We start from the raw sequence: 12,585 nt of genomic DNA, 5'->3' as shown, positions 1-12,585 counted from the left end.
GCATTAAAAACAAACAAAAAAAGGAATAATTAAAATTGCTTTGTCTTTGGGGTGATTCTGTGAGGAAGTTTGTCTTTTTTTTTTTTTTTTTTTCAATGTTACATCAAATTTAAAGACATTTAAATGTCAGTAATTTCGTAGATACGTAAAATGTCACAATTTGACCTAGAAAAGTCCAACACTGTTGAGCATTAAACTTGGACTAAAGGGAAGGTCAGATTGTGTTTTGTGTGCCATGAAAAAGAAAGAAATGTTTTATCAGTTACTTTGCTGTTTTACCCAAAATTGAAACATGCACACACACAGTATGTTTTCTAAGGTACGAAAAGCACATCTAATATGAGTAACAGAAGCTGTCTGTGTTTTCTTCAGATTTTTCCCACTTCATTCTTTATAACTGCAGAAATACAGTATTCTGTTTCTGCCTGGTAGTGGTTCCTCTAGAAATTTAACATGACTGTTTCACTTAGTCTAAAGTTAGTCATTAGTTTTATTCCTCTAACCAATAGACTTAAAATGCCTTAAACTTCATCAGTCCTCCTGATTTTGTGCTCTTGTTATATGATAGCTCAGATTTTTTTTAACCCCATGACCAATTACTGTTGGACACAATTATTTGTTTTATATAGTGATTATTTGTTTTATCAGTGATTATTTAAGTTTACCTTCATATTTACCACTCTTTTTGCTCAACATTCATTCATTCTGAAATCATTTTTATTCTTAATTAAATCTTTGAGAATTTCCATTAGCGTGAGTCTAAAAAACAGGTTTTTCTCTTTTTATCTTTTTTTGAGACAAGGTCTCACTGTGTTGCCCAGGCTAGAGTACAATGGTGCAATTTCAGCTCACTGCAGCTTCAACCTCCCGGACTTAAGCAATTCTCCCACCTCAGACCCCTGAGTAGCTAGGATGACAGGCAAGCCACCATGCCTGGCTAATTTTTGTATTTTTTAGTAGACAGAGTGTCACTGTGATGCCCAGGCTGGTCTCAAACTCCTGGACTCAAGAGATCTGCCTGCAGTAGCCTCCCAAAGTACTGGATTACAGGTGTGAGACACCACAACCAGCCTGAGATTTTTTTTCTTAATCTTAAAATATCTTTGATTCTCCCTCTTGGAATAGTCATCACTTAATCTCTGTAGGCAGTTTTTTCCCTCTGGCTGCTTATAAGAGTGTTTCTTTATCTTTCATGTTTATGGTTTCATTTAGATATATCTTAGTGTGAATTCTCGTTTGCTAGGGTTTCTTGGGGCTCCTGAATCTGAACATTGTTATCTTTCATTAATTTTAGGGAATCTCTGACATTCTTTTTCTATATTCTCTCCTAGTCTTTCTCTCCATTTGTAATTCCAATTAGATGTAAGTTACCACTTTTTATTTTATCTTGCAAGTATTTTAGCCTCTTCAATATTTTTCATCACTTCCTCTCTCTCTGCATTCTGGGTAACTTTTACAGATAATTTTCTCATTCACCAGTTTATTGCCAGCCATGTCTAATTAGTTATGCAATAACCTTTCTGAGTTCCTGACTATAATTTGTCAGTTGATTTAGTTTTAGAAGTTCATTTGGTTGTTTTTGACCCATCCATCTTGTTCCTTAGTCTGAGTTTTGACAATCTCTTTTACTTCAAGTGTGCTTACATTTTGTATCCAGTAATTCTAATGCCTGTGGTCTTAAAAATTTTTTTTTAATTCTGTAAATTTTTGCTTATAGTAGTGTATTTCGCTTGGGTTTTATCGTGATTTTTTTTTTTTTTTTTTGAAATAGGGTCTCGTTCTGTCACCTAGGCTACATCCCAGTCAGCATCACCCAGGCTACACCACCCATGATTGCAGTGGTGCAGTCGTGGCTCACTGCAGCCTCAACCTCCTGGGCTCAAGCAGTTCTCCTGCCTCAGCCTTCAGGACCCCACCATACCTGGCTAATTAAGACCAAATAAATTTTTTTTTAAAGGCAGGGCCTCCCTTTATTGACTAGCCTAGTGTCAAACTCCTGGCCTCAAGCGATTCTCCCCCTTTGACCTCCCAAAATGCCAGGGTTACAAGCATGAGCCACTGCGCCCGGCCTCTTAGGATTTTTTTGATTGAGGTTTCCTGTTTGTTGGGATGTTATTTGCAGCATTTGCAGAAGAATATGTATTTTGTGCCACCTGGAAGCACTGTTAGCCTAGAGTTACACAGGTTGAGTATTTTCGGGTTAGACTTGCTCAGCGGGTAAGTGTAATGCAAATATTCCAAAATCAGAAACGTCTGGTCCCATGCATTTCAGATAGTAGATAGTCAGTCTGAATTAAACTAACTTCTTGGTTGGGAATTTGCCTGGTCAGATAATGTAAATTCTAGAGCCCAAACCTAGGGGAAGACTGTCTTGTACCTAAGAACTGTCAGGAAAGTCTTTTCTCTTCTTTACCCATGCCTGGCTAATTTTTGTATTTTTTAGTAGAGACAGGGTTTTACCGTGTCTTGTGCCTAAGAACTGTCAGGAAAGTCTTTTCTGTTCTTTACCCAGAGCCAAGACTGAGCTAGGAAAAAGTTTCCTTACAGTTCTCTCTTAAAGATGGAAGAAGAGCACAATGGCTCAAGCCTGTAATCCCAGCACTTTGGGAGGCCGAAGCAGGCGGATCATGAGGTCAGGAGATCGAGACAGTCCTGGCTAACACGGTGAAACCCCATGTCTACTAAAAATACAAAAAAATTAGCTGGGCGTGGTGGAGGGTCCCAGCTACTCAGGAGGCTGAGGCAGGAGAATGGCGTGAACCCGGGAGGCGGAGCTTGCAGTGAGCTGAGATTGTGACACTGGACTCCAGCCTGGGTGACAGAGCAAGACTTCGTCTCAAAAAAAAAAAAAGATGGAAGAAGACTTTTTTCTAATTCACTTACTGTGGTGGTTCGTTTGGGAGCCCCAAAGTTCTAAACTGTTGCTTCCCAATTCTTCCATGTCTCTGCTGACACAGAAAGTGATATTTGTACGGTAGCTTGCTGTACAAACTGAGAGATTGGAGCCTTGGATAAGGGATATTGCAGCTGCAGGCAACAGAATCGGGGCCTCCCTCAGGTCACTCATGCACTGTGCATTCTCCCTGAGAACTAACACCAACATCTGGTGGGAATCTTTGCTTTTGTACTACTCAGAGTGTGGTAGGCAGAGTGATGCTGCTCTGTGACTTCTCTTGTTACTGCCTCATAAAAGGTATTTGTAGGATAATGTAAGTCAACCAATTGCTAAACATACTGTAATTGTTTGTTTTGAGACAGAGTCTCCCTCTTCACTCAGGTTGAAGTGTAGTGGTGCAGTCACAGCTCACTGAAGTCTTGAACTCCTCCTAGGCTCAAGTGATCCTCCTGTCTCAGCCTGTTGAGTAGCTGGGACTATAGGCATGTACCTACATGGTAGGCTAATTTCTTTTTTTTGAGACAGAATCTCGCTCTGTCGCCCAGGCTGGAGTGCAGTGGCACGATCTTGGCTCACTGCAACCTTTGCCTCCTGGGTTCAAGCGATTCTCCTGCCTCAGCACCCCGAGTAGCCGGGACTACAGGCATGTGCCACCATGCCTGGCTAATTTTTGTATTTTTAGTGGAGACAGGGTTTCACCATGTTGGCCAGACTGGTCTCGAACTCCTGACTTCTGGTGATCAGCCCACCTTGGCCTCCCACAGTGCTGGGATTATAGGTATGAACCACTGCACTTGGCCACACAGAGGTTTTTAATTTTGATGTAGTCTCATTTGTCTATTTTAAATTTTTTGCCTGTGCTTTTGGTGTCACATCCAATAAATCATTGCCAAATTTAATGTCATGAAGCTTTTTCCCCTGTGTTTTCTACTGAGTTGTATTGTATAGTTTTAGCTGTTACATTTAGATCTTTCATCCATTTTGAGTTAGTTTTTGTATATTTTGTGAGGTGAAGCTCCAGCTTTTTTCCTTTTCATGTGGATATCCAGTTTCCTAACACCATTTGTTGAGAAGACAACTCATTGAATGGTCTTGGCATCCTTGTCAAAAATTATTTGACTGTATATGCAAGGCTGTATATCTGGGTCCTCTGTTGTATTTCATTGGTCTATATGTCTGTATGTCAGTACCACACTGTTTTGATTATTATAGTTTGAAATTAGCGAGTGTGAGACTTCCAACTTTGTTCTAATATTTTAAGGTTGTTTTGGCTATTAGGGGTCTCCTGAGATTCCACAGGAATTTTAGGATAGATTTCTTTTCTGGCAAAAAAAAAAATCACTGGGATTTTTATAGGAATTGCATTGAATCTTTAGATCACTTTGGGTAGTATTAACATCTTAACAGTAGTTTGCCTTCTAATCCATAAACATGGGATGTCTTTCCATTTATTTGTGTCTTTAAATCTTTCAGCAGTGTTTTGTAGTTTTTAATATACACATTTTTCAACTCCTTGGCTAGGTTTATTCATAAGGTTTTTTGTTTTGTTTTTTTCATTTTTCTTTTCTTTTCCTTGTTTTGTTTTGGTTTTTTTTGGGGGGGGGGGGGTTTGTTTGTTTTTTGAGACAGAGTCTTGCTGTGTTGCCCAGACTGGCATGATCACAGGCAGCTGCAGCCCTGACCTCCTGGGCTTAAGTAATCCTCCCATCTCAGCCACCCAAGTAGCTGGGACTACATGCACGTGTCGTCATGCCCTACTAATTTTTTTTTGTATTTTTTGTACAGATGAGGTCTCACTATATTGTCCTCCCACCGTAGCCTCCGAAAGTGCTAGGATTACAGGCGTGAGCCAGCCACAGTGCCTGGCCCAAGTTTTTTATTCTTTTTGATGCTATTGTAAGTGGAATTGTTTTCTTAATTGCCTGTGTATTGTTAACGTATAGGAATGCAACTGATTTTTGTATCCTATAACTTTGCTTATTTCATTTATTAGTTCTAACAGTTTTTTGTGGAGTGTTTAGTGTTGTCCATGTATAAAATGATGTCGTTTGTGAACAAATGGCTTGATCTTTTCAATTAGGATGCCCTTTCTTTTTTTGAAAGAGTGTTTCTTTGTTGTCCAGGCTGGAGTGCAGTGGCACAATCTCAGCTCACTGCAACCTCTGCCCCCTCGGTTTTTAAGCAGTTCTCATGCTTCAGCCTCCCAAGTAGCTGGGGCTACAGGTACATGCCAGCATATGTGGCTAATTTATTGTATTTTTATTAGAGACGGGGTTTCATTGAGTTGGCCAGGCTGGTCTCGAACTCCTGGACTGAAGTGATCCACCTGCCTTGGCCTCCCAAAGTGCTGTGATTACAGGCATGAGCCACCAGCACCTGGCCTAATTTGGATGCCTTTTGTTTTTCCTGCCTTATTGTTTTGGCTGGAACTTAAGTACTATGTTGAATAGAAGCAGTAAAAGCATGCAGCTTTGTCTTCTTCCTGATCTTAGAGGAAAAGCTTTCAGTGTGTCATCACTGAGTGTGAGGTTAGCTATGGGCTTTTCATAGTTTTTATTATATTGAGGTTACTTCCTTCAGTTCTTAGTTGGTTGAAGTTTTTTTGTTTGTTTGTTTTTAATCGTAAAAGGATGTTGACTCTTGTCAAATGCTATTGAAATGATACTTGGGTTTTGTCCTTCATTTTATTAATGTGTACTACATTGATGTATATGTTGAACTTGTCACCATATTTTAAACTGTTTAAGAAAACAAGTGTTGTAGGGAGTGGATGTGATGGATAAGAGCACATACACACTGGGGCCACACTGCTTAGGTTCTGGCTTTTGCTCTGCCACTTACTAGTGGTTTCATGATATCTTGGGTTTAGATTAAATAATTTTCTGCTAGGTTTCTATTAATTATAAACCTTACTTTGCTGTAATTAGTAGTTTTTATCAATGAATTAAGCAATTTCATTTTCCTGTTGCATGATAGAAACTTTTTGTGTAAAGGGATAATAAATAGAGATCAAGAAAATGAATGGTGAATAATCATTATAGACTCCAGGTTAATGGTCTGCATCATGGAATGAAGATTCTCAAACTTTTGGGTTTCAGGATTTCTATAGCACTTCTAATTATTCAGAACCCCAGAGTTTTTGTTTATTTGGGTTATATTGATATTTACTATATTAGAATTAGGCTTGGCGCAGTGGCTCACGCCTGTAATCCCAGCACTTTGGGAAGCCGAGGCGGGTGGATCACCTGAGGTCAGGAATTTGAGACCAGCCTGGCCAACGTGATGAAATCTGTCTCTACTAAAAATACAAAAATTAGCCAGAAGGTGGCAGCTGCCTGTAATCCCAGTTACTCAGGTGGCTGAGGCAGGGAGCACTGCTTGAACCCAGGAGGCGAAGGTTGCAGTGAGCTGAGATTGTGCCACTGCACTCCAGCCTGGGCAACAGAGTGAGATTCTGACTCAAAGAATAAAACTATTATACATTAAACAAAAATATGCTTATGAAAAATTAGTTTCAAAAACAGATGAGAGGCATTGTTTTACATTTTTACAAATCTTTTTAATGTGTTAAATTAAGAATATTGATTCTAAAAATTTGCTTTTGCATTCAGACTGTTGCAGTAAATTATATACGAAGGCAGCGTCGCTTCACACCAGTGTATAATTAAAAAGAGAACAACCTTGTGTGGACCTCCTGAAAGAGTCTCAGGAACCCTTAGGGGGGTCCCTGGATCACATTGAAAACCACTGTTGTATACAAGTTAAAAACTCTGACTTTCAAAGCATTCTGGTTTTATTTCTTTTGGTACTAACCTCCACATCACTGAATAGTATTCCTCTTTTGCTATTTTGTAATTTATCAACTTTATGCATATATTTTTATTTCCTACAATCACAGTTTAGGACTACATTGCATATGCTCTCTTCTCATTTCTTCTCTTCCCAAATTCAGACTATGTCTGTTAATTTAGACAGTATACTCCATTTCTAGTTCCATCAAAGCTAGACAGTATATCAGTACTCTGTACTTTTTAAGAATTCTTGAAACTCTTGTGCTTCACTTCTCTTTCCCTACTTCACTCCCCAACTTAATATATACTCTTATTTGTGATAACGTTTATATTATGTTCTATAATCATAGTTTATCTTCTCTAATTTAGATTGATTCTAAAACTTTACAGCAAAAACTTTTATCAGTAGTAGTTATTGTGGAGCCTAGTACCATTCTATGATTATGATTTCTAATGTGTTCCATTTTACAATCCTATACCGCTTATTAGAAAATCTTCCTAGGCTCAAGTTCAAATGGATTTTTTCCTTTTTTTCATACCATACTGATTACTTAACTATAAAGGCTTTTATTGGGATCATGCCTTTCTTGAGCAGTTTACATTTCCTGAATTCATTCATTACCTTTTTTTTCTTAATCATGTTGTCATTTATTAAAATTTGTCTAGGCTCCCTGTCTTCTGGCTCTGTGCCCAGTCCCCTGTTTTTCTGGATATCTTTCTCTGAGAGGCTTCTGTCATTCCTCTAATTCCAGTCTATACTCACTGCTCTCTGGGCCTGCTGCCACAGCTGCTGACCTAGGCTTTCATCTTTTTGCAGGATCCCGTGTTTTCTTGGTTTACTTTTTGTTTTAGATGGGATACATCTTCAGGTAGCTTGCTAAGAAAAGATGTTATAGTAGGTAAACTCCTTCCATCCTTGAATGGTTAAAAAAATCTTTATTCTGCCTCCATAGTTTGGCTGGGTACAAAATTCTACATTAGTAATCATTTTCCCTTGAATTTTGAAGATAATACCTTGTCTTCTAGCTCTAGTGTTACCAGTAAGAAGTCTAATTTTCATTTAGTTGCTGGTGCCCAGTTTTTCCCTCTCTGGAGACAGGATATTTTTGTCTTGAAAAGTAAAATACTATGTCTCTAGGTTTAGTTTTTTCACTCTGTTTTGCTCTCTGTGAGCTTTTTGAATTTGAAAACATGGTTCCCCTCAGGAGTGGGAAATTTTATTTCTTAATTTTTTTGATCTGTTTTTTCTTTTCTATCATTCCTTCAGGCTGGACATTGGGCCTCCTAGACTTATCCTTTCTTTTACATTTTTCATATATTTATCTTGTCAATTTCCCAACTTTATCCTCTCTTCTAGGTAGTATAAAGTTCTTGTTTTATAGATACAAATTTGAGTTTTCGAAAATTCTCATCTGTTGCCTTCATGTGTTCATTTCCCACATGGTCATTGTTGCTTGTTTTGGCAGTTTATAATAGGCTTTCTTCAGATATGTGGTGATTTGTGTGTCTGTTGATTTTTTAAAACTTTTTTTAAATTAAAAAAAAAATTTTTGAGACAGGGGTCTCACTCTGTTGTCCAGGCTGGAGTGCAGTGGTGTGATCTCAGCTCACTGCAACCTCTGCCTCCTGGGCTTAAGTGATCCTCCTGCCTCAGCCACCCAAATACCTGGGACTACAGATGCATGCCACCACACGCAGCTGATTTTTGTATTTTTTGTAGAGTTGGAGTCTCAAACTGTGTTGCCAAGTCTGGTCTCAAACTCTAGATCCAGCCTTTTTGGCCTCCCAGAGTGCTGGGATTACAGGTATTCCGTGGCCAACTTGACTGTTATTTTTTTAAGCAATAAGATTGCCTGGAAGTCTTGGAAGTCTTTATTTTTTGTAGTGACTCCCTGGCTCACTGTTTTTTTTTGTTTGTTTGTTTGTTTGTTTTTTTGTAAATAGGTAAGGAGCTGGCCATTTCTTGAGTAAGAATGTAGGGTGTGTGTACTCTGTAATAATTGCTTTACATACTTTGTTTTCCTGTTTCTCCTCAGGGAAAGTACTCTTCCATTTATATCTGACGCTTGAAGTGTTTCTTGGCTTCTTTTTCTTTTTCTTTTCTTTTTTTTTTTTTTGAGACAGGTTGTACTCTGTCATCCAGGCTGGAGTGCAGAGGCACAATCATGGTTTACTGCAGCCTCAACCTCCTCTGCTCAAGTGATCCTCCCACCTCAGCCTTCTGACTAGCTAGGACTACAGGCACACACTACCATGTGTGGCTAATTTTTAAAAAATTTTCTGTAGAGATGGGGTCTTTCTACATTGCCCAGGCTGGTCTCAAACTCCTGACTTCAAGCAGTCCTCCTGCCTTGGCCTCCCAAAGTGCTGGGATTACAGGTGTCAGCTACCGTGCTCAGCCTTTCTCATGCTTTTGGTAGAAGATAAGGTTCCAGTCCAGATAATGAGTAGGGACCTGGCTATACAGAGCAGAGTTAGACAATGCCAGAGATGTGTAAATAGCAATTGCTAAATCCACTGGCATCTTTTTCATACGGTTCCTGGGACTGGTGACTGTATAATTTATTGTTCAAACTGAGACACATAGGAGAGTGAAAAGTGCTAAAAGTAATAATTCCACCAGCAGTAGGCATTAACCAGAACATACAGTCATTCCTTCTTGAGTCTATGGACATTTAGGGTGAGGATCAGAGGCAGTATAAGAAATTGCCTGCCTGCCTAGTTGACTCAACATTCGCATCCTATTCCTACCTGCTTTTTGTCTAATAGGACATGTTTTGGGGACAGATACTAAATAAGGAGCAGTGGGATGAATAGAAAGTCTTTTATATAACCAAAATTACTCTTGAGTGGTATAGTCTGGATGTATTTAATCTTATCCTATTAGTAAATGTTAAATACATGTTTCACAGACCTGTTGTATTTTAAAAATTTTTTTTTTCAGTTCTAGGAATTTGAAAAAGTGTGACATGTTACTGTCATTTTCATACGGATATGGAGTTGTTCCTAGAAAATGTTATTCCCAAACAAGTTTTTCACTGTTTTAATGTAAACTTTTCTTTTCCTGTCATATTGGCATATATGTAGAAAGTGTTAGTTTTATATCAAAATATGGAAACCTCATCCAGATAGAAATTATACGAGTTTCTTTGGACTCTGTTCTAAGTTTTTTTGTTTTTTGTTTTTTGTTTTCTTTTTCATATTGGACTGAAATCTGCCACCCTGTAACTTCCAACTATTGGTTCTAGTTCTGTTCTCTGGAGCAGCATGGAGTAAGTGTCTTCTATTAGAAGGCATCTATCACCTTTTCTAGACTGAATTTCTCCAGGTGTCCTCCCCTTTTTATATGAAGTTAAAACCCATATTTCTGACCTTCACATTGATTCCCTTTGGATTCTTCTAATCTAATATAAACATCCTAGTTTATCAGTGTTTTCCATAATACAGTTAAAATATAGCCCCAAATTTTAATTCTATACTGTATTTCTATGGCACTATGCACACCAGTGCAGAATACCTTGCACTGTAGCCCGTTAATCAGAGACTGAGTTAATTAGTGTAGCTTCAACATTTTTTTTTCTTTTTCTTAGCTATTCTCAGTTGTCGGCTCATGCTAAAATGTGGTCAGCTAAAACCTACCAGCTAAATAACTGTTGGGGCTGTCCTTTTTCTAGTAGGTGTTTCTGCCTTAGTAATATAGCTTTATCAAGTGGAATTGAGTGTATTATTCAGAAAACCTAGAACAAGAAATACACTTTTATATGTTAACGTCTGTAGGCCTTTGGTTTTAGTGATACAGGCTTTCAATTTAAAAGTTAAAATAAACATATTGCTCTAAGAACTTTAGCTAGAAATTCATTTGATTGCTGTTTTGGAAAATGTTTTTGTCTTTGAGGTTTAAATGGTTTTAATTGCAAAGCATCTGACTTATGTCTTCTTTTACAAAGCATGCTATTATATTTTTAGAAGTAACTTTGTATAATGAAATGCTTCCTGTAAGCTGGAACATGTATCTAAAATAATAGATATTCCATTGTAGGTTTTGTACCCTAGAACAGGACTTCTCAACCCTCAACACTATTGACATACTTTAAATAACTCTTTGTTATGCACGGCTGTCCTGTGCATTGTAGGATATGTAACAGTATCCCTGGCCTCTATCCACTAGATGCCAGTAGCTCACATATCACCACCACCTCTGCAGTTTGATCATCCAAAATATATGCAGATATGGCCATACGTCCCCTGGGGGAAAAATTCCCCCAGTTGAATACCACTGTCCTAAAGCAACAGAAGTATTTTTTTAAACAGCTAGTCAGTAGTTTCTACCTTAAATTTCTTCTGTAATTGGGCTAGAATAGAATATTTTTCTTACAGTTTCTTTGTAGAGATTTGTAAAACTACAACATAATAAAGAACTTTACATGTAACGAACACCGAAGTTCCTAATTTGGTCAGTTTTTTCTTTTCTTCCTATTACTGTTTTTTATTCTAGTTTTTAATTCCTATTAATGTGATACAATCTATGATCTGAAATGTGTGACTATATAATGTATTGAGATTAAAGAATGAAAATTACAGAACAGTAATAAATATGATATTGAATAGGAAGTTTATTGAGTTCAAATACTTGACCTTTTGTGGTCCAAGATTAAATTACTTAAAAATGTGCTTTTTATTTCAGTTGATAAATAGCTTTTAATTGAAGTTGATTAACTCCTGGATATTAAAATTGTATTATATTTATTCTTGTACTCCACAATGTAGCCAGCAGCCAGCTTCGGGTGTAGCCTATTCTCATCCAACTACAGTTGCTAGCTACACTGTCCATCAGGCTCCAGTAGCTGCTCACACAGTTACTGCCGCCTATGCACCAGCAGCCGCCACAGTTGCAGTTGCCAGGCCTGCTCCAGTAGCTGTTGCAGCTGCTGCAACAGCTGCTGCTTATGGAGGCTACCCCACTGCACACACAGCAACTGACTACGGTTATACTCAGAGACAACAAGAAGCACCACCACCACCACCCCCAGCTACTACACAAAACTACCAGGTAAGAAAACTACTAGTTTTGGTAGCCTTATCGTGCGGGTTTCTTTGTCCTCAGTGTATAATGTAATGCCTTAGCCATTGCTTCTCAAACTCGGGGCTTCCAAAATACGCATGTACTGATAGAGAAAAGTAAATGAGTATTCCTTGGTAGTTTGGGGACATACCAACCATTAAGATTCCTTGCTGACCTGGCGCGGTGGCTCACACCTATAATCCCAGTACTTTGGGAGGCTGAGGCGGGCGGATCATCTGAGGTGAAGAGTTCAAGACCAGCGTGTCCAACATGACAAAACCCCATCTCTACTAAAAATACAAAAATTAGCCAGGTGCAGTGGTGCACACCTATAGTCCCAGCTACTCGGGAGACCGCAGCACGAGAATCGCTTGAATCCAGGAGGCAGAGGATACAGTGAGCCAAGATCATGCCATTGTATTCCAGCCTGGGCGACAGAGCAAGACCCTGTCTCAAGAAAAAAATGTATATATTCCTGGCAATGAGCTTTGTATTAATAATCCTTCTTCCCACCCCCCGTCTATTTGACTCTATTATTTATAGCTGTCTGTTAAAAACTTTTACATTAATTGCTAATTAAATATTTCATAGTTTACCCCACGTTTGTTTGTTTGTTACTGTTTTAACTGAAGACATAGAAAAGATTCCCTTGTTTGTATTAGGGCATTATTCATCTGGAACACAGGTATGTCTCCTATTTTGAGAATATTTTGAGAACAGGACAAACATATTACATATTTTCTTCTTGAAACTTAGCAAAGGTGGAAATTCTGTCCCCTTTACATTTATCCTGTAAAGATGTTCTTTTTTAATACACATTATAACAAAAATTGATC

The 12,585-nt window shown here is 38.3% G+C and overlaps 2 protein-coding genes across 17 annotated transcripts in view; one reads left to right on the top strand and one right to left on the bottom strand.

The window, feature by feature from the left end:
• The window catches only part of SUB1 (SUB1 regulator of transcription), a 731,929-nt gene that overhangs the window by 172,540 nt on the left and 546,804 nt on the right, over positions 1–12,585 (bottom strand). The gene's annotated exons all lie outside the window — the stretch shown is intronic.
• The window catches only part of ZFR (zinc finger RNA binding protein), an 87,110-nt gene that overhangs the window by 13,123 nt on the left and 61,402 nt on the right, over positions 1–12,585 (top strand). The window contains exon 3 of the mRNA XM_050793808.1: positions 11,455–11,737. Coding sequence (XP_050649765.1) covers positions 11,455–11,737 — 283 coding nt within the window. The remainder of the gene's footprint in view (positions 1–11,454; positions 11,738–12,585) is intronic.

Source organism: Macaca thibetana, chromosome 6 (assembly GCF_024542745.1).
Source record: "Macaca thibetana thibetana isolate TM-01 chromosome 6, ASM2454274v1, whole genome shotgun sequence".
NCBI lineage: Eukaryota > Metazoa > Chordata > Mammalia > Primates > Cercopithecidae > Macaca > Macaca thibetana.
This window is presented reverse-complemented; position numbering and strand designations above follow the sequence as displayed.